The sequence below is a fragment of the Scyliorhinus canicula genome, chromosome 5 (assembly GCF_902713615.1).
Source record: "Scyliorhinus canicula chromosome 5, sScyCan1.1, whole genome shotgun sequence".
NCBI classification, from domain to species: domain Eukaryota; kingdom Metazoa; phylum Chordata; class Chondrichthyes; order Carcharhiniformes; family Scyliorhinidae; genus Scyliorhinus; species Scyliorhinus canicula.
The window spans coordinates 173,262,505-173,285,132 of record NC_052150.1 but is presented as its reverse complement, the minus strand read 5'-3'; the positions used below and the strand labels follow the sequence as shown (position 1 = coordinate 173,285,132).

General features: G+C 45.3%; 1 protein-coding gene across 2 annotated transcripts in view; it reads left to right on the top strand.

Moving 5' to 3' along the window:
- The window catches only part of dnajc1 (DnaJ (Hsp40) homolog, subfamily C, member 1), a 316,347-nt gene that overhangs the window by 189,406 nt on the left and 104,313 nt on the right, over positions 1 to 22,628 (top strand). For both annotated transcript variants that reach the window (XM_038798104.1, XM_038798103.1), the window contains exons 7-8: positions 8,466 to 8,556; positions 10,275 to 10,444. In XM_038798104.1, the coding sequence (XP_038654032.1) occupies positions 8,466 to 8,556; positions 10,275 to 10,444 (261 nt within the window). The remainder of the gene's footprint in view (positions 1 to 8,465; positions 8,557 to 10,274; positions 10,445 to 22,628) is intronic.

Below are 22,628 nucleotides of genomic sequence, written 5' to 3'. Positions count from 1 at the left end.
TAATTCCTGGGATAGTAGGATTATCATATTGAAAACAAATCAAAGAAAAAAGCTCTCAGTCCACACCGTCCAGGTCCAAATCCCAAATCGCACCTCAGTCCTTCAGCCTTCACGAATGCCTCCGCCTCCTCCACTGTCTCAAAATAAAAAGTCCTTCAAACTGTGAGTCACTCTTAGCTTCGCAGGGTAGACCACTCCGAACATCACCCCACTGCCGTACGATGCTGCCTTCACCTGCCCAAAGGCATCCCGCCTTCTTGCCCACTCCGCTGTAAGATCTTGGTATAAACGTAAACCAATGCCTTCCCACTTCACCCAACTCAAAAGCAGACTATGAATGCCCTTGGTGGCTCATTTGATCTTGGTTTTGGCTGGAGCAACCAATGGGCCGTGCCCAGTTCTTTGTATTGCTGATTTCAGGATGGTTGGCGTAGTGTCCACAAAGACGACAAAATAGCTTTTACTTAAACAGAGCTATGATTTTAATTACACTACTAAACTGGGATTTGACACTTAGTCCTTAAAAATACAGAACTGATCAATAACATCTAACTACACTCATCTACTGCTAATCACACTACTGGTATAAACTATAATTTAACCTTGCTCACACGATCTGCTCTTATGACCTTCACTACCTTCTCCTGCATATACGCCTCCGCTAAGGTCCAGCATCACTGCCTTATATAGTTTTGTCTGTAGCTCCCTCTAGTGGCTACTCGCGAGACTACATTAACCCTTGCAATGCTGATAATTATGATAACACCACAAGAGGGAGGGCTCTTCCTCCTCCCCATCAACTTGCCGAACATGTCTGCAAAGTAATTGGTCAGCTTCTGGCCCTCCACTCCCTTGGGCAAGCCCATGATTCTCAAATTCTGTCTCCTTGAACCTGTTCTCTACGTCCTCCACTTTGGCTCTTTATTGACCTACGCCACCCGCCACAGTTCCTCACCCATCGAGATGAACTGGTGGCTATGTTGCGACAATGCCTATCCACCCGCTCATCTTCTCTCCTTGCTCTTGCACCCGACCGACATCTTTGTCAATGCAGCCTTTATTGAGGCAAGTGCCTCCGTCACCCACTCTTTGAGCGAGGCTGTCAGCTCCCTCCGAAGCACCTCTAAATTCTTGGCGAAAGCCTTTCGAACTCCCCTGGTGCTACCTCAGTCAGAGTCTCCAGTGTAATGGGAGTGGAGCACTTGATGAAACAGTACCTGCCATCTTTCCTCTTGTTGGACTCCCAACAGAACTCACCGGCAGACTTTTGCTCGCCCCCTTCGTTCTCTCTGGAACTTCGACATTCCACCCATTCTTTAGGACTTCCCAAGCCAGCTCATCCCAAAAGTCCCCAAAAGAAGGGCTGGATTGACAGCTGAATGCTGGAGGTATAGATGCTTCAGGAGAGATAGAGGGGGATGTAAAAGGGGTTTGGGGGGTGGGGGGTAACATTACTGGTTAAGGAGAATATTATAACCGTATTGCAGGAGGACACCTTGGAGGGCTCAGACAATGAGGCAATCTGGGTAGAGCTTAGGAACAGGAACAGGGGGCAATCACAATGTTGGGGCTTGATTACACGCCCCCCAACTGCAGGGAGAGATAGAGGAGCAGATAGGTGGAGAGATTTTGGATAGGTGCAAAAGTAACAGGGTTGTTGTGGTTGGGAATTTTAATTTCCCCTATATTGACTGGGACTCAACTTAGTGCCAGGGGCTTGGATGGGGCAGAGTTTGTAAGGTGTAACCAGGAAGGCTTCTTGATGCAATATATAGATAGTCCAACCAAGGGAGGGGCAGTCCTGGGCCTGGTATTGGGGAATGAGCCTGGACAGGTGGTTGAGGGTTCAGTAGGAACATTTTGGTAGAAGTGACCACAATTCCGTACTTTTTAAGGGTACTTGTGTACAGGGATGTTAAGGTGCTAAACTGGGGAATGGCAAATTCCTATAGCATTAGACAGGAATTGAAGAATTTGGATTCGGTGCGGCTGTTGGAGGGTAAATCAACATCGAAAATGTGAGAGTGAGAGTCTTTCAAGCGACGGTTGATCTGGATTCAGGAAAGTCACATTCCTGAGAGAATGAAGGATGAATATGGGAAGTTTTGGGAAGTTTAGGGAGCCTTGGATAACGAGGGATATTGTTAACCTCATCAGAATGAAGGAGACATTTGTACGGTCTGGAAAAGTGGGAACAGTCGAAGCCCTTGAGGAAGTGGGCAGGTACTTGAGCTGGAAATTTGGAGAGCTAGGAAGGGTCATGAAAAGTCCTTGGCATGTAGGATTAAGCTGAATCCCAAAGCTTTTTATTGCTATGTAAAAAGCAAGAGGGTGGCCGGGGAAAGGAATGGACCACTTAAGGACAGTGGGGGGAATCTGTGTTGATCTGGAGGAAATGGGCGAGGTACTAAATGGGTACTTTGCATCAGTGTTCACCAAAGAACAGGACTTTGTGGAAGATAATTCTTGGGTAGGGTGTGTGGACAGTCTGGGACATATTGCCATCGACAAGGAGGAGGTATCCTTTTGAAGGATATTAACGTAGATAAATCTCCTGAGCCGGATGAGACTTACCCCAGAATACTGAGGGAAGCAAGGGAGGAAATTGCTGGGGCCTTGACTGTCATCTTGGAATCCTCATTGGCTACAGGTGAGATCCCAGAGGGCTGGAGAATAGCTAATGTTGTACTGCTGTTTAAGAAAGGTAGCAGGGATAATCCTGGAAACTATAGGCCGGTATGAGCCTCACGTTGGTAGTAGATAAATTATTGGAGAGAATTCTCGGGGACATGATTTATACCCATTTGGAAACAAGTGGACTTGTTAGCAATAGACAGCATGGTTTTGTGAAGGGGAGGTGGTGCCTCACTAACTTGATCGAGTTTTTTGAGGAGGTGACAAAGGTGATTGATGTGGGGCGGGCGGTGGATGTTCTTTACATGGACTTCAGTAAAGCCTTTGACAAGGTGCCTCATGGCAGACTGGTACAAAAGGTGAAGTCACATGGATCAGAGGTGAGGTGGTAAGATGGAAACAGAACTGACTCGGTCACAGGAGGCAGAATGTAGCAGCAGTAGAAGAGTGTTTTTCTGAATGGAAGGTTGTGAGTAGTGGTGTTCCACAGGGATCTGTGCTGGGGTCTCTGTTGTTTTTGGTATACATAAACGATTTATAGGAGAATGTGTCTGGTCTGATTAGTAACTCCGCGGATGACATCCAAGGTTGGTGGAGTGGCAGGTAATGTTGAGAATTGTCAGAGGATACAGCAGGACCTAGATAGGCTGGAGACTTGAGCAGAGAAAGGACAAATGGAGTTTAATCCAGATAAATAGAACATAGAACATAGAACAGTACAGCACAGAACAGGCCCTTCAGCCCTCGATGTTGTGCCGAGCAATGATCACCCTACTCAAACCCACGTATTCACCCTATACCCTTAACTCAACAACCCCCCCCCCCCCCCCTTACTTTTTAGGACACTACGGGCAATTTAGCATGGCCAACCCACCTAACCCGCACATCTTTGGACTGTGGGAGGAAACCGGAGCACCCGGAGGAAACCCACGCACACACGGGGAGGACGTGCAGACACCGCACAGACAGTGACCCAGCCGGGAATCGAACCTGGGACCCTGGAGCTGTGAAGCATTTATGCTAACCACCATGCTACCGTGCTGCCCCCTAATGTGAGGTAATGCATTTTGGTAGGTCTAACATAGAGCGAAATATACTGCAAATGGCAAAACTCTTAGGAATATAGAAAGTTAGATAGATCTGGGTGTGCAGATCCACAGATCTTTGAAAGTGGCAACACAAGTGGACACGGTAGTAAAGAAAGCAAACGGAAGATAATAGCTTAATTGAGAATTTGGAGGCAGTTTTGACAACACTTCGGGAAACTGGTAATAATAGCTTCATTGCGAATTTTGAGGCGGTTTCAGCAGCACTTTGGGTTGTGTGCAGGGTCAAGGGAAATGCCGATTCGGGGGAACCATAGATTTGAGCCAGGGATTTGGGGGAACCACAGATTTGAGCCAAGGAAGTGGGTAGGACATTTTTGGAAATGGGAGGAGAAGGGGATTAAGACAAAGTTTTTTTTCTTGGGGGTCGGTTTGCAGGATTGAAGGGGCTGGGAGCAAAGTATGGGCTGGAGCAGGGAGAAATGTTTAGATACATGCAGGTTCGAGATTTTGCCACGAAGGCGATACAGAGACTCCCGGTGGAGCTGGCCTCCACATAGCTGGAGGAGGTGCAGACGACTGGGGGACACAGCAGAAGGGGGTAGTGTCGACGGTTTACGGGGCTATTTTGGAAGAGGAGAAGGCATCACTGGAAGAGGTCAAAGCAAAGTGGGATGAAGAGTTGGGAGAGTGTATGGAGGAGGGGCTCTGGTGTGAGGTGCTCCAGAGGGTGAATGCCTCCATCCCGTGCGCGAGGTTGGGGCTGATACAGCTGAAGGTAGTATATAGAGCACACCTCACAAGGGCGAGGGTGAGCTGGTTCTTTGAGGGGGTGGAGGATGTGTGTGAACGTTGCGGCGGGTGCCCCGCAAACCACATTTATATGTTTTGGTCCTGTCCAAAGCTGGAGATTACAGGAAGGATGTGTTTAGGGTAATCTCTAAAGTGATGCACGTGAAACTGGCCCTGGGCCCTCAGGAGGTCATATTCGGGCTATTGGACCAGCCAAGGTTGGAAACTGGTGCGGAGGCAAATGTTGTAGCCTTCGCCTCTTTGATCGCCTGAAGGCGGATCCTGTTGGGATGGAGAGCAACCTCTTCACCCTCAAGGGTTGGGGGGGAGGGGGACTGTGTGTGTTAGTGAAAAGTATTTTTCTGCGGCTGAGGGAACGTACACAGTACATACATAGTAGACAAAAGAATAATCAGCAGAGAACATTGACAAATGGTACATCGACAAACAGTGATTGGTTACAGTGTGGAACAAGGGACCAAACAAAGCAAATACATGAGCAAGAGCAGCATAGGGCGTCGCAAATAGTGTTCTTACAGGGAACAGATCAGTCCAAGGGGGAGTCGTTGAGGAGTCTTGTAGCTGTGGGGAAGAAGCTGTTCCTATGTCTGGATGTGCGAGTCTTCCGACTTCTGTACCTTCTGCCTGATGGAAGGATCTCGAAGAAGGCAATGCCTGGGTAGGAGGGGTCTCTGATAATTCTGTCTGCCTTCATTTGGCAGCGAGAGGTGTATACAGAATCAATGTGGGGGTGGCAAGCTTGTGTGATGGGTTGGGCTGAGTTCACCAGGATTTTGCCTGGTCTGGAGGGTGTTAGCTACACAGAGAGGCTGAATAGTTTTGGACTGTTTTTATTAGAACGATGGAGGTTGAGGGGTGACCTGGTAGAGGTCTACAAGATTATGTGGTGCTTGTATAGAGTTGATGGGCAGACACTATTTTCCAGGGTGGAGGGGTCAGTCACCAGAGCCAAAGGTTTAAGCGCCTGGTGCAAAGTTTAGAGGAGATGTGCGAGACAGGGTTTTTAATACAAAGGGTGGTGAGTGCCTGGAATGCGTTGGCAGGGGAGGTGGTGGAAGCAGATACTTTAACGGCGTTCAAAAGGCATCTCGACAAATACATGGATAGGATTGGTATAGAGGTATACAGCACAAGGAAGAGCTGAGAGTTTTGGCCAAGGTTAGTATCATGACCGGTATAAGCTTGAAGGACTGTAGGGCCTGTTCCTGTGCTGTATTGTTCTTTGTTCTTTGTACCCCTGACACCAGGCAAAATGATCCAAAAAACAAAGCGCTGGATTCTCCGGTCGCCGATGCCGAAATCGTGTTTGATGAACGGCGGGAGAATACAAGTTTCTAATCAAATCGGGGCTGGCGATGCTCTGCTCCAAGTACGCCGTACCGCATATCGATGGCCGAAGGACATTGCCTGAGGCCCGCCCCCAATGCTCCGCCTCTGACCAGCCGAGTTCCCGACGGCGTGGGTCTCTCATGGTCCCATCCATCTGGAACTCAGCGAGGCGGTTGTAGACTCAGTCCAGCGCTGCCACAGTCAGGGGAGGGCAGATTCGCGGGCAGGGGGACATTATTGGGGGCACTGTGGGGTGGGGGGGGGGGTGGTGGTCCAGGGCACGTGAGCTGGCCAAAGGGAGCACTATTTTGCGGGCTGGGTCCGTGGGCTGCGTCCGCCATGTAGCACAGTGTGGCTGCTGCAAGTCGCCGTCGTGTGCATGCGCGGCCACGGACCCACCAATTCTCCGGGGCGTATCGGCAGCTAGAGCTGGGTGCTGTCCGCTGTTGTCCTGCTAGCCCCCAGCAAAACGGAGAATCGCCCGTTTTGCGCCAGTGTTTCTGTCGTAAAATGCAACCGTTCCCTCTCCGGCTTGGGGACATAGCCCCAGAATCGGAGCATCCAGCCCAAAGACTAGCAGGAGCCACCAAATGTGCAACCTTCACCTGCATGTCGCCACCAGTAGTGTGGACCACGTATGTGTGGACCAGTACCAAACGGGGCTTGGTCCAGCCTTGCTAAGGAGGCCATTAGTTCCTGGGCAGCGGGAGAATTTAATTGAGACCAATGGCTCATTTAAATATGCATATCTGGAACTCTCCTAGCGAGGGCAAGATCGAGATCATGACGTCTCGAGGTTCGGATGCATCTCGCGAGACGTCTCAAAGTATTGCAAATCTTGCGAGAGATCTCTTGCGAGATTCAACAGCCTTGTTGCAGCACCAATTCGGGCGCGACAAGGCTGGTAAATCACACCAGACATATCTCCTTTCCCCCCCGCCATCACATAAGCCTCCATCCAGCGCCACATCCAAAACCTGGGAGCACTCTCCCTTGCCTTATGCTTAATTTGCCTTTCTTGTCCTTCCAGCAACAGTTGTAGCAGCTTCTGTTGCTTGAGTGCAGCTCTCCTTTAAGATGGGTACGCACGCTCCCTTTAGGAGGTTCATGCATCCCCCTGCTGACCATATATTCAGTCACTGCACATTTCACACTTTTCTGCATGCTGATGTCATTTGAATAAGCATGCAGTCCTTGTCAGAAGCGGACTGTGTATGGGTAATTGCAATCTCTCAAACCCCATACTTGATATAGCGTCTAATATAGTCCAGATATCATTGATTCTTCACATTTACACCTGATTTGCTTTTAATGAGTTATTTGTAATTCTTTTCATAATAAGGAGTAGTACTTGACTTTGCAGTCTGGAATAAGTTAAGGGAACACTATCTGACTATTAACCAACCTTTGCTTTAAAATTTCTCTTGTGCTTGCCTGTTTTCTTCAATGAGCAGTTTCTGTCATTTGTTTTGCATGACCAAGCTGCTTTAGCAGATACATTGTTCCGACCAGAAAGATCAGCTGTTCTAACATTAGCTGATTGTGTTGGTAGGAACTTGCTCTATATAAAAAAAATGATTACTGTCTGCGCACTCTTAGTAACCAATCTTGTAGTTGAAGTGCTGGTATTTCTTAGAGATAAGAGTGTGGAGTTGAATCTGTTTTGGCTCAGCCCAATAGCAGAATCAGGTTAGGCGTACTGGTTAAATATGTTTTAATCACGTTATTATGCTCAACACCGACGGTAATGACTTGCACATGAAATTCCTTATCAATGTATCTTTTAATCCCCAAACAGTGATGCTGCATATTTTTCATCTTGCATGCAACCTAGAGAAAAATATGCTCTTTAGCCAAGATGTTACTTGATCATTTGTTTTTGTTCCTTTAGGTACTTGTACTGTTTCTGGCTGGCTGTTCTAAACCTTTTCAATAATCTGTTTGTCACTTAATTTTAAATTTGATTTTATAAGACTTTTGTGCAAATCTACCTCTTACCTACTACTGCTACTAAGATTATAGTTGATCAATCAGCTATATAACTTTCCAATTTTTATTCTCCAGTACAGTAATAATTTGCCTCGTGTTTGCTGCTTGCGGAAACCACATAGTTGAAAATCAACTAATTTTGCAATGGGCAGTCACCATTGGAGCATGGTGATAGTGGCATTGCACATGTGCAGTTTCAGAACTACTTGATTCACTAAAATTACATCTCTTATGTTGACTTTTCCGTTATGTTTTATTTATGCCAATTTTTATTCAGAGTAATAAAATTGAGAGCTATTCCTCAATTTGTAATCATAACATTGAATGGAAAAAAATCTTGTGGGAATTGTGCATACATTTTTATGTAAATACAATAAATTGTTTATGGAGCTGAAGGGTGTGCATTTTGTTCTTAAAACTAAACCTGCCAAGAGCTTCAGTGTTTGCTAATAATTAAGTCATTACAAAATTTGAGGTCCCAATCAGCTACCATAGACTGCCATTCGTTTTGTTTTCATGCATGTAAATACTATAATTGATTATGTTTGGAACATTTATATCTTTAAAAATATGACAGCTCATAATTGTGCATTGATTCAAATTGTTTTTTAAATTAATTTCCATGTTTCTAACAATGTGTATGTTTTATTGTAGGGTGTTAAGGATTTTTATCTGGAATGGAAAGAAATGAAAGTGAAAGAAAAAGAAGAAGCAGAGACTCAGACCCAGCTTGAAACTGTGCAGAGTAAGAAACATCTGTGATGTGTGAATAGTGTGCTGTTTTTGTCACTGGAGTGAGACTAGTTAACAGATAATGAACAGCTATCATAAAATACTTCACCTTTCTTCTCGATGGAATCATATTTTACCATAGTCCATAGGCTGAGTGATGACATTCATCTATTACTCATTGTCATCAAGAATTACTAGCAAAATATTTCACTCGGCTCATTATAGTGTCTGAGAGAATCTAGCTTTCTGTATAAAGCCATATATTATAGCAGCCTCCGCTTTCGACTTGTATAAAATTGTCTCTAACTTGATATGGTTTGCTGAATAGAACAATGACTGCTTAGCATTTTCAACATTCCTTCCTTCAGAATTCATACTGAAACAAATTAAGAAATTAAAATTGTGCGAAACTCCACAGCCTTTTGAATGATCCAGTGTTGGGTTTCAAGAATTATACCTTCTCATTCATATGTTTGGAAATCTTAGCCTTAAAGGTTTGAGCATATTGGAATCTCAATAATGTCAACCTGTGAATATAAGAAAAGGTTAAAATGTTTTTCTGAGTCTGTAAAATAGGACCAGAGTATTTCTATTTTCCAGGTTAACCAATATGTTAAAAGTCATTTTAAGTAGCATCACTTTTTAAATGGTATTGTGAGAAGAAATACAGTCAGCAACCATTTATCTGGAATGGGTGTACTTGCCAATGTGCTTTGTTTTTCAAATAACTTCAGTGTACATCAGTTCCTGTGCTGAATTGCGATTAGTTAATGTACTGTACAGCATTGGAAATGGGATCAGCCTTCTGAATGTATTCATCTGAACAGTAGAATTTCATGAACTGTTTGGATTACCAGCATTTCCACAGTAAACAGTAACTAAGTGGTTGTGTCTTGAGAATAAAAAATATGATTGCTTTAATGCTGATTGTCCCAACAAAATAATATTGTGGCAAAATAAATTTGCGAGTATATCCATGATGTCCTAAACTACAGAGGAGAATGTTGCTGTGTATCTCATAGCAGTTGGTTGTGTTCTTAATATGGTAAATCATAGTTTGGAAGCACAGTTAATGATAACATTAGCATCTTTTTGAGAGGGTAAATGCAAATCATGCAGATTGGCATGGAGCTGTTTTATTCTGGCTGTTTTTCATGACCTAATTGCTGATCTGCCTGCATGTCTATCTGCTTTACAACGGAGATTGTGCAGTGTCCTCCAGGGACAGAAGTGGTATGGTAGTGGGGAATTCGATGCAATTTGCAAATTGAGAGAATGCAACATGGGGTCTCATTAAAGCAATGTGTTGCAGCAGAAGACAAGAGGTGTGAATAGATAATCTGCTGAAGCTAAATATTACCCTACTGGGTGCATCTTTGCACAGACATAGTGAGCTATGATGTTATGTCTGCACCTTTCTCAGATTTGTTGGCAGTTTTCCATTTCTTTGTTGTGAGCAAATTTAAAAACAAGAAAAGCCGCTTTCCTTTACTGCAGTTCACAGCTTGCTCAATATCATTATAGCATTTGAAATAATTGATGTTGTCTTTTATTTCTAATTTACATTTACGAATCGCTGAAGGTAACGTAATTACCTGATAGTATTATTTCACCCCCGTTTAGATGTGCATTGCAGGTGTTAACAGATGTGTCAATTTAAAAAAAAAAGCAAAAAGCTTTTTTATTGATCTTTCAACAGTTTAAGCTGAAAAGACATTTTGTACCTTACAGAAGAAAAAAGGCCTAAAATAAAGAAGCCAAAATCTGAGTTTCCAGTCTACACAGCCCCTACCTCGGGAAGTATTGCTTATGTACCATTACATGAAGAAGCTTCAACTATTGAGGAGATTGAGGAGCAGGTAGCTGATTGGCTAGAAGGCAGGTCAAGAGGGCCAAGAAAGGTAAGTAACAAAAATAAATGTATTAAAAATGTAATACGTTTTAATGAGGCTACTTTAATTGCATACCAAGGCATAGTGAACATGGAATGTAGTGTAGATAAGTACTCGCGCACCATTTTAATTTTGTAGGAGTTGTATGCTAAAGATAGTGTACAAATGTAGCCAATATTAAGACTGAATCCCGATGCAAACCTAAAAGTTGAACCCAATTTAAATCTCAAAAAAGTTTTATGTTAAAAAGCGGTAGGGAATAGAAAATTTTCATTTTACTTCAAAATGAATTCGGAATTAGTTGTGGCACCTGGTGATACTGTTAGACATTTTAACTTAACTATGCATCTTATAATATTCTGACATCATGTATACCAGTATGATTGTATGAATTGTCCTTTCATACCTGAAACAAACTCCAGAGTACTTCACTGCAAATTCAATTCCTGATTGGATGCAGTTAATCATTTCATTGATGTATTTCTTTTGAATAATATTTTTATTAGTGGCATTTTCAAGTGTTCCTTGATGTATTTTAATCAAACTTTGTTATTCTGGCGAATTTTACATTACTTTGTGGGTTTGAATGTGTTATTTAATGGAAGGCTTCAAAGTGGAAAATACTTAATCTATTTGGCAACTATTTTCATTGGCTAGTCAGATAAATGCTAGTTTAACACACTGTCATTTTCTAAAATTTGCAGCATTTTCATCAGCTAGATTTTGAAGAAATATATGTTTGGGCAGTGTTACATAACTTGCCACCATTTGTGATCCTGACTAAAGCAAAATGGTACATAAAATATGATGTTGTACTTCTTCCTTTGGTTCTTTCAGTGTTTCAAAGAGCTGGAAGAAAAGGGTTGCTGCATTTGTTGGTGTGTCTTGGTTTGATAAGAGTATAAATAAATGTGTGGACCTGAACACTATACCCATCCCACCTGAGATACCTTTTGTTTTGTTTGACAGTAGGATTTGGATTAAGCTACTAGCACACATCCTTTTCAAGACAACACCCCTGAGTTTAAAGAAAACAGAATTTGAATCACAGCCAAAGGCAGTAAAAATAAATCAGATTCTGATTTGTGCCATGCATCTGAAATATCTAGAGAACATTAAAGGTGCTTTGCAAAATTTTAGTAAATATTTTGGATCAGATTTGGACCCAATTTATATAAAATACATTAATCCTGAGTGTGGCAAATGTTCATGTGCATTGCATAGCTTGAAAACGTGATTGGGAATCAAAACACTGTAAATGGGGGAAGTATAATGAAAAATCTGAATGTCATAAAGGACAGTGTAAGGGAGGGGTGATAAAGAATTTCATGTTTTGCACTTTGGAAGTTCCACTTTGAAACTGCTACTTTAGTGCCACAATTGCATTGAATTCCTTTTGACCATTCCTTTGTAGTGTTTCCCTGGAAGCATTTTGAAATCTATTGTTTTGAACTGAACCTTGTTAGGTTTTGTCAACATTACTTTTTCGATAAAGTGTATTTGCTTAAGTTTGACATTTAAAAAAAAAAATCAAATTAAGGGCCAATTTAAGTGACCAATCCACCTACCCTGCACATCTTTGGGTTGTGGGGGTGAGACCCACGCAGACACAGGGAGAATGTGCATGCTCCGGACATGCACGGACAGTGACCCGGACCAGGTCCTGCTGCCCACAAGTTTTGCATTTATGTACAACATTTTATTTAAAAATACAGTAGAGATGTATTTCATGCCAGGAGCACTTGTCATGATTAATCGGTTCTGTAGAAACCACATGATTTTGAATTACTTACCAATATATGCTCTACGTGAAACAGTAATTGTTACTCAAGTAATAATTGCTGTTTGATGTTTAGCATTTATTGGTCTGCATGTAAACGATTAAGGGACATTCAGAATTTATTACAATTGTTTCTAGTTTTCTTTTAGAAAACTGACACATGCATTTTTAAAATGCAAATATTACTTGCTCTCCTTTATATAGAAGGAGGCTATTACAATGGTATTTTAAATCTGAATTCTTCACTACCGAATACGATTTAATTTCAGTGTTAATAAATTTCTAGTTTCATTTAATTCATGTGAAGTGCATTGTACATCATTCACACAATGCTGGTTAATAGCCGAGCATAATGGCTTCTGCGGAAATCACTTACTAAGCATGCACATGAAATTGTTATCATGATACAGATAAACAGGTGCTGTACATGGTATCTTGCTGCTATAAAGTCCAGAATCTGCACTCCCGTTGTCAAAAATGTAATTGCCAAAAGTTCAGAACAAGTCTCATCCTCTTGGGTAGATCAGATAGGGATTTCAGGCATTTGAGTATTAATCTGGCCTGTCTGGAGTTCCCATTCATTTTTAACTTTCTATTGGGTTTTAAGAGGCCTAAACTGTTTAGCACTCCGTGATGAACCTGCAAGAAATAACACACTTTCTCTTTCAAGGCAAATGTACAAAAGAAAGAGAAACTATCTTTCTTTAAAAAAAAACTAGAAACAGCTGCAAGTAATAAATGTATCTAGTAACATCATCTGCCAGTCTAATCTCCCTTGATGGTCATATAGAGAATAAATAAAATGGGCAAAAACAAACAAAACCATTAGCCTATGAGGAGGTAAAACACAGAAGTGAAAGCACAGTAAATGCACCTCGGCTGGCTGTACTTTATGCCTTTTGGTATTGACCCATGCAAAACATCATCAGTATCAAAACAAATTAGTTGCCTCTATGGTTTAGTAGTTCAGTAGAAACTGTGTGATATTTGACGCTCACAATTGTGAGATAGTGATACAAAAAGCTTGTTATAAAAATATTTTACAGTAGTATGCTAAACCTGTTTCACAAAATTAACCTTTGGTTTTTATACCATTCAGATTAAGATAGGACTAAGTGATAACGCTAAAATATCCAGCAACCAGAAGTATGACATGCAAGAGGCAGTATTGGTATGGAAAAAACATTGCCATTGATCTTACTGAGGATTTTACAACTTAGTCAGTCCTGTGGCAAGCTTAATTTTCGTTTATGCCATAAGCTCAAAAGCATGGAGTCAAATTTGTGCAAACTATTTGCAAAAATTAAAATTGTCAACACTGGGAGCATGCAGTACTCATGAACAGCAATGGGAAGAACCAGCACGGCATTCTGTGTAAATTAAGGGCTGATGACATTTGATCCTTCTTGGGAGGTACTACCTGCTTAGTAACAATGAGCTCCCTTCAGACAAATGACCTTTAGATCAGAGGATCTGACATTACCCAGGACAGTACCTCTGAATAACTGCATGAATTGTCAAATCAAAAGGTAAATGCTCCCTAAAGTGAGATTAGTGGGGACCTTCCAAGCTATATTAAAAATTTTTAACCCAACTTTGCACAAATGCAATTATGTATTAGGTGGAAAGTAAGTGAGGAAGAGCCGATAGAATGCAGAGAAATATTGATGTTGGGTGAGTGAGCAAGAACACGGCAGAATGCAGTGTGGAAAATATGCAAGGGAGAAAACACACCGCACCACGAATCTATATTTCTTGAATTATCAGTGACTTTGAATCAATATGATCTTCCATATGTAGTGATTGTGTAGGAGCATAGATTTTTTTGTCTCGCAGGTTCCAAAGTTATTTTAGCTTAAATTACCATGCTGTTTGTCACATGATACACAAGCATGAAAATGGTGGCTAATCATGAAAATTAGTCTCTTTCATTTAATCCACAGTAGCCCCAATCATGAGGTAAATAAAATCTTCACTCGTGGAAAGCCTTGAATGCCGCAGGTCCAAATTTACCTGTTTGACCCCAGTATGCACAATTTTAGTTTTTTAAATCGTCCTTCATGGGATGTGAGCATCGCCTATTGTCTATCCCTAATTGCCCTTGAAGTGGTAGTGAGTTAACATTTTGAACTGCTGTCGTCAATCGCTAGGTATGTCCTGGGCGGCACGGTAACACAGTGGTTAGCACTGTTGCTTCACAGCGCCAGGGTCCTAGGTTCCCTTCCCACTTGGGTCACTGTCTGTGCAGAGTCTGCACGGTCTCTGCATGTCTGCATGGGTTTCCTCCAGGTGCTCCGGTTTCCTCCCACAAGCACCGAAAGACATGCTGTTAGGCGATTTGGACATTCTGAATCCCTCTATGTACCCGAACAGGCGCCGGAGTGTGGTGACTGGGGGATTTTCACAGTAACTTCTTTGCAGTGTTAATGCAAGCCTACTTATGACAATAATAAAGATTATTATTATTATTAGTTATAGGATTTTAACCCATTAACCAAGAACAGCGAACATGTTTCAAAGTCAGGGTGTGGGTGACTTGGGCAGAAGCCTGCAGATGGTTGTATTTCCACAGATGATGGTTTGGTAGGTCAGGGAATATACAATTCGTAGGACACTAGGAAGTACGAAGGACCTGAGGAACGTTGGGGTGCATGTCCATAGATCTCTGAAAGCAGCAGCACAGGTCGATAAGGTGGTTAAGAAGGCTATGGGAATAATGACCCCCTCCGAGGAGAGAACACAAGAGGTGATCGTCTCCCTGGACGCAGAAAAGGCCTTCGACAGAGTCGAATGGAAATACCTCATAGAGGTACTGGAGTGGTTCGGGCTTGGAACAGGGTTCACCGCTTGGGTAAAGCTCCTATACAACGCTCCCATGGCGAGTGTACGGACCAACAATACCAACTCCCAATACTTCCAGCTGCACAGGGGCACCAGACAAGGATGCCCACTGTCCCCACTGCTGTTCGTGCTAGCAATCGAACCGCTAGCAATCGCGCTCAGGGCAGCAAAAAATTGGAGGGGGATCCGAAGGGGAGGCAGAGAGGACAAAGTCTCACTCTATGCAGATGATCTGCTCCTCTACATCTCGGACCCACAAAGCAGCATGGACGGAATCATCGCGCTCCTGAAAGAGTTTGGAGCCTTCTCGGGCTACAAACTCAACATGAGCAAAAGCGAGATCTTCCCAGTACACCAGCAAGGGGGAGGGGAGGGGGAGAGAGGGGGGGGGGGGGGGGGGGGGGGGGGGGGGGGGGGGGATGGGTGGGGGGGGGGGGTGGGGGGGGGGAGAGAGAGGGGGGGGGGAGAGAGAGAGGAGGGGGGAGAGAGAGAGAGGGGGGGGAGAGAGAGAGAAGAGGGGGGGAGAGGAGAGAGAGAGGGGAGGGGGGGGGAGAGAGAGAGGGGGAGAGAGAGAGGGGGGATAAGGAGAGAGAGGGGGGGGAAAGAGAGGATGGAGGGGGGGGGCAGAGAGAGATTGGGGTGGAGAAGAGAGAGAGGGGGAGCAGAGATAGAGGGGGTGAGAGAGAGAGAGAGGGGGGGTGAGAGAGAGAGAGGGGGGAGTAGGAAGAGAGAGAGAGGGGGGGGGGAGATAGAGAGGCGGGGGGAGATAGAGGGGGGGGGAGAGAGAGAGGGGGGGGTGAGAAAGAGAGAGAGGGGGGGGAGGAGAGGGGGGGAGAAGAGAGAGGGGGGGGGAGAAGAGAGAAGGGGGGAGAAGAGAGAGAGAGGGGGGAGAAGAGAGAGAGGGGGGGGGAGAAGAGAGAGAGGGGGGGGAGAAGAGAGAGAGGGGGGGGAGAAGAGAGAGAGAGGGGGGGGAGAAGAGAGAGAGAGGGGGGGGAGAAGAGAGAGAGAGGGGGGGAGAAGAGAGAGAGAGGGGGGAGAAGAGAGAGAGAGGGGGGGGAGAAGAGAGAGAGAGAGGGGGGGAGAAGAGAGAGAGGGGGGGAGAAGAGAGAGAGAGGGGGGGAGAAGAGAGAGAGAGGGGGGGGGAGAAGAGAGAGAGAGGGGGGGGAGAAGAGAGAGAGGGGGGGAGAAGAGAGAGAGGGGGGAGAAGAGAGAGGGGGAGAAGAGAGAGGGGGGAGAAGAGAGAGAGGGGGGGGAGAAGAGAGAGAGGGGGGGGGAGAAGAGAGAGAGGGGGGGGGAGAAGAGAGAGAGGGGCTGCCGTTCAAACAAGCCCAACATAAATTCCGCTACCTGGGGATCCAAATAGCCCATGACTGGAAAGGGATCCACAAATGGAACCTCACCAGCCTGGCGGAGGAAGTAAAAAAGGACCTGCAAAGATGGAACACACTCCCACTCTCCCTCGCGGGGAGAGTCCAGACGACCAAAATGAACGTACTGCCCAGGTTCCTCTTCCTGTTTAGATCCATTCCGATCTACATTCCCAAGGCCTTCTTCAAAGTGCTGGACAAACTTATCATGGTGTTCGTATGGGGGGGTAAAAATGCTAGGATCCCAAAGAAGGTCCTACAAAAAACAAAAGCCGGGGGGGGGCTAGCTCTCCTGAATCTACAATTCTACCACTGGGCGGCAACAGCCGAGCGAGTAAGGGGATGGATCCAGGAGCCAGAAGCCGAGTGGGTGCGTGCGGAGGAGGCCTCCTGCATGGGGACCTCCCTCCGGGCCCTCGCCACGGCAGCACTCCCATCCCCACCCAAAAAACACTCCAGCAGCCCAGTGGTGACAGCCACCCTCCAATCCTGGAACCAACTGCGGCAGCAATTTGGCCTGACCAAAATGTCGGACAAGGCTCCCATCTGCAACAACCATAGGTTCACACCAGCACTGACTGACGCCACCTTCAAAAGGTGGAGACAGGACGGGGGGACACTGACAATCAGGGACCTATACACGGACGACAGGATCGCAACACTGGACGAACTGACAGAGAAATTTCGGCTAGCTGGGGGGAACGAGCTGCGGTACTTCCAGCTCAAAAACTTCCTACGAAAGGAGACAAGGACGTACCCACAACCGCCACGACAGACACTACTGGAAAACCTACTGGACGCAAGTATCCTAGAGAAAGGGAACTGTAGCGACTTGTATGACCGACTGGTAGAAAGGGACGACACCGTACTGGACGCAACAAGAAGGAAATGGGAGGACGACCTGGGGATGGAGATAGGGTGGGGACTCTGGAGCGAAGCACTACATAGGGTCAACTCCACCTCCACGTGCGCAAGGCTCAGCCTGACGCAACTAAAAGTGGTACATAGAGCCCACTTAACAAGAAACCGTATGAGCAGGTTCTTCCCGGAGGTGGAGGACAGATGCGAACGGTGCCAAAGAGGCCCGGCCAACCACGCCCACATGTTCTGGTCTTGCCCCAGACTGGTGGAGTACTGGACAGCCTTCTTCGAGGCTATGTCCAAAGTGGTGGGGGTGAGGGTGGAGCCATGCCCGATAGTGGCGGTCTTCGGGGTTTCAGACCAGCCAGATCTATTCCTGGGGAGGAGGGCGGATGCCCTTGCCTTTGCCTCCCTGATCGCCCGCCGTAGAATCCTGTTTGGCTGGCGGTCAGCAGCACCGCCCAGAGCTGCAGACTGGCTGTCCGACCTCTCGGAATCTCCCCAAATGGAGAAAATCAAATTCGCCATCCGAGGGTCGGACGACGGCTTCCACAGAACGTGGGAGCCATTCGTGCAATTGTTCCGGGACCTGTTTGTGGCCAACGTACAAGAGGAAGAATAGTCAGGTGGCCAAGAGTCAGGGGAAAATGGATGGGAATCGGGGGAAGGTAGCGGGGGGGGGGGGGGGCTACGGGTTCGTTATGGTGGTTTGATGGCTAGCTAAGGCCCAAAACCAAACTGTAAATAAATGCCAATAAACATGTGCCTCGGCCATATTGGGGAATGTATGCCGGCTAAAGGGGGGAGGCCACAGTTAGTATTACGAAGATGCTTACCTGTAAATATATATTGTAATTTTTGCATGTTCTTTTTTTATTTATTTTTTATTTGTTTGTTTATTTTTTATTTATTTTTTTTTTCGCTTCTCTCTCTCTCTCTCTAACAATTTGTGATTTGTTCAATATAAAATATGAAAACTGAATAAAAAACATTTACAAACAAAAAAGAAGGCTATGGGATATTTGTCTTTATTAGCTGATGCTAATAAGAAGAGGGAGGTTATGATGGAGCTATATAAAACGCTTGTTATGGGCGGCGCACTGGTTAGCATTGCTGCTTTACAGTGCCGAGGCCCTGGGTTCAATTCCTGCCTTGGGTCACTGTCCGTGTGGAGTTTGCACATTCTCCCAGTGTCTGTCACCCCCACAACCCATAAGATGTGCAGGATAGGAAGATTTGGACATGCTATATTGGCCCTTAATTAGTAAAAAAAAGAATTGGGTACTCTAAAATAAATTTACAATTAAAATGGTTGTTAGAGGGCAGCTGGAATGGTGTGCAGTTCTGTCCACCACACTATAGGAAGGATATGATAGCACTCGAGAGAGAGAGTATAGAGCCGATTCACCAGGATGTTGCCTGGGCTGGAGCATTGTGGCTATGGAGACTGGCTGGGCTGCTGATGTTTTTCTTTGAGCAGAGAAGGCTGAGGTGGGACATTGTTACAGTGTACAAAATTATGAGGGATATAGTTAGGGTAAATAGGCAAAAATTTAGTAGAGGGGTCAATAACCAAGGGACAGGAGATTTAGAGGGGATTTGAGGAAAAGACATTTCACCCAGAAGGTGGTGGGAATTTGGAACTCACTGACTGAAAGGATGGGAAAGGCAGAAACCCTCACAACACTTAAGAGATTTTTAGATGAGCACTTGAAACGCCATGCCATGCAAAGCTACAGACGAAATGCTGGAAAATGGGATTGTAGTAGATAGCTGCCTGATGGCTGGGGCAGACAAGGTGAGCCGCAGGGCCTCTCTGTGCTGTAAAACTTTGACTAGGGAGTTGGCAAAGAAGCCATGGCAAATTGCTGCAGTATATACTGTAGATGGTACACTCTGCTGCGACTAAGTGCCATTGCTGAAGGAAGTTAATGTTTAAGATGCTGGATAAGGTGCCAGTTTACCCTGAATGGTTGAATGTTATTGGGGCTGTACTCATTCAATCAAGTATTACCCTCTTGACTTCAACATTTTAGATGGTGGACATGAGGTGAATTACTACTGCAGAACTTTAAGCCTTTCACCTGCCTGCTCTTGAAGCAACAGTATTTATATGGCTGGTCTAGTAAAGTGTCTAGTTAGTGGTAACCCATCAAAATGTTGATATTTGGGGATTCAGTGATACCATGCTGGAACCAGTGTTGGGGTGTAGAGGAGGCTTTAAACTAAATATTGGGGGAGATTTGGAAAGTTAAAGAGAAAGAACCTCATGGCCTCACGGTAGCATGGTGGTTAGCATCAATGCTTCACAGCTCCAGGGTCCCAGGTTCGATTCCCGGCTGGGTCACTGTCTGTGTGGAGTCTGCACGTCCTCCCCGTGTGTGCGTGGGTTTCCTCCGGGTGCTCCGGTTTCCTCCCACAGTCCAAAGATGTGTGGGTTAGGTGGATTGGCCGTGCTAAATTGCCCGTAGTGTAAAAGGTTAATGGGGGGGATTGTTGGGTTAGGGGTATGTGGGTTTAAGTGGGGTGATCATTGCTCGGCACAACATCGAGGGCCGAAGGGCCTGTTCTGTGCTGTACTGTTCTATGTTCTATGTTCTAACAAGGCAATAATGTAGGGTAATGATATGAATATTGATGGCCAGAGTGTTACAGGTAGGGATATATGAATAAATGTACATACAAATTAGGATCAGGAGTAGGCCATGCAGCCGCTCAAACCTGCTCTGCCATTCAGTAAGGTCATGGTTGATATGGTTGTCAAATGTTGCGATAAGATTGTCACTCATTCTTCTAACCTCTAGTGGCTGTAGGCCCAGGCTGTCTAAACTTCCCTCATAGGACAGCTGCCTAATTCCAGCAATCAGTTTTGAATGCAATTCTGTCAAAACTATGCACAGTACTCCAGGTATGGTTTCACCATTAATCTTGTACAACTGTAGCAAAACTTCCCAACTTTTATATTCCATTTCCATTGCAATAAATGACAACATTCCATTTGTCTTTCAACATTTCGATTGCTACATCTCCTTACTAATTTTTGTGATTCATGTACCAGGGCACCCAGATTCCTCTGTACCAATATGCTGCTTTTTAATTCTTCCTGCCAAATTGGACAAGTTCACAGTTTCCCACATTATGGCTGTGATTCTCCTGAAACAATTCTAAGTACTGCTGCCGGCGGGAAAACTGGTGTGTTGCCTGCTGGTGTGGGCAACGCTTCTGAGGTTCGATTCAAAGGCACTTTGCAACTTTATTGGAGAGGGGTGGGTTTAGTGCTGGCCTTGTGCAGTATGGGCCTAAACTTGCTGACAGGTCCGACTCTGAGATTGGGTGCCGTTTTTAAAGGATCTCTGAATAATATGAAACCCTCCCCAAATTGCTGGAATAACCCCGCACCCCCACCCCAAATTAATGAAATAAGCACCCACCGGCCAAATTTATGGCATGCCACCCCCTTCCCGAATCGTTGGCATGCCCCCCCCCCCCCCCCCCCCCCAAATCTCCGGCATGCCCCACCTCCCTTCAGGCCGTGCCCCTTGGCAGTGCCAACCTGGAGCTATGAAATCCAGGGGGGGGGGGGGGGGCAGGCAGGGGCAAGGGATTGGATTGGATTTGATTATAGTCATGTGTACTGAGGTACAGTGAAAAGTATTTTTCTGCGAGCAGCTCCAAACACATAATTTAATACATGAAAATAAAATAAAAAGAAAATACATAAAATGGCAACGCAAGGGGCGAGTACCCCCTCTTCATTTACCTCCAGGTTGTCGAGAGGTGCCCTTCAGGGGAGATGGGGGTTAGGAGCCGAAAACCTTGGACTGAGCTGAAGGGGCTCAGGTTGGGGGTCTTTTCCGGGATGGGGGTCGTGTTGCTGGTCTTCCTTCTCTAGCTTTGAAAATCATTAAACTGTCTGCCAACAGATCAAGTTGTATTTGAAAGTCTTCCCTCTGATCTGTTTGAAACCTTTGATGCCTCTCCCAGCATGCCAATATCAAAGATTTGACAGATGAAGATGAAAATATTCGCTTTGATATGCTGGAAACTTTTGAAGTGCTTTTTATTTGCAGGGGAAAGATCTGCTCTACGGCCCCCAACCCAGGAAAGACTCCTGACCCCCACCTCCTCTTGAGGCCAGAGGCTCAAACCCAGTAATTATATTTAAATTCAAGTAACTCTGTTTTAATCAGGTTCTCACCTGCTCTTGGCGACCAGGCGCAACAGGCCGGGAAACTCTCAACGGGTTTGACAGCTGGCGGGAATCCCGTTTTGGCATTCACGCCTGATTCAACAGGCATCCCGCTGGGGCTACTGGCCCTGGAGAATCGTGGTCTATTTTCTAGCTGCCAAATTTTTGATCCAACACTTAACCTATCTATATCCCTTTTCAAAATCTTGAGGCCGCACTTGACTGCCTGTGGGATTGACGGTGAGGGCAGAAAACCTCATGAGAATTGGGAAATGTGAATCTTGCCAGAAAGATTGCGTTTCTCGATTTTCGCTGTCCCTCGATGGTGATGTCACAAAAACAATGCGCCAAGCGAATAGATTTGAATGAATTTTAATATCAATAGCAGACCCCTGCCAAATGACCCCCCCCTCCCCCTCACCTCACTAAATATTCATACCTTGCGGATGTGACGTTGATAAAGTTTACAACAAGTTTGGCCAAGCGTGAGGGGAGGGCATAGAGGGATATGCCCAGGCAGTGTCATGGCACAAGTCGGAATGTTCACTTGTGCTAGGAGCAGTGGAAGGATAGGACCCTAACAGGAGCCCTGTGGTGGGGTGCTTCGATGTGTGATGGGCGCGGTGGGGTGAGAGAGTCAAGATTGAGGGTGATGAATGTCCCGGGTGACGAGGTGGGAAGGGGTATACCAGTGGTCAATGTCGACGATTTGATTTATTATTGTCACATGTATTAGTATACAGTGAAAAGTATTGTTTCTTAAATGCTATACAGACAACGCATACCGTACAGAGGGAAGGAAGGAGAGACTACAGAATGTAATGTTAGAGTCATAGCAAGGTGTAGGGAAAACAATACGAGGTAGGTCCATTCAAAAGTCTGATGGCAGCAGGGACGAAGCTTGTAGCCCGTTTTGTCTTGCAGACCTTGCTATAGTTGGCGGGGGGGTCCATGTGGCTAGCCTGGGACTCCAGCTTGGTCCGGTACTGTCTTTTGGCATCTTGGATGGATCTCCTTAGATCATATCTGGCTTTCTTGTATAGGTCAGGATTGCTGACTTGAATGCCTCAGACCTAGACGTCAGCAAGCAGCGAATATCCCTGTTCATCCAGGGTTTCCGGTTGGGAAACACGCGGATTTGCTTCTTTGGCACAC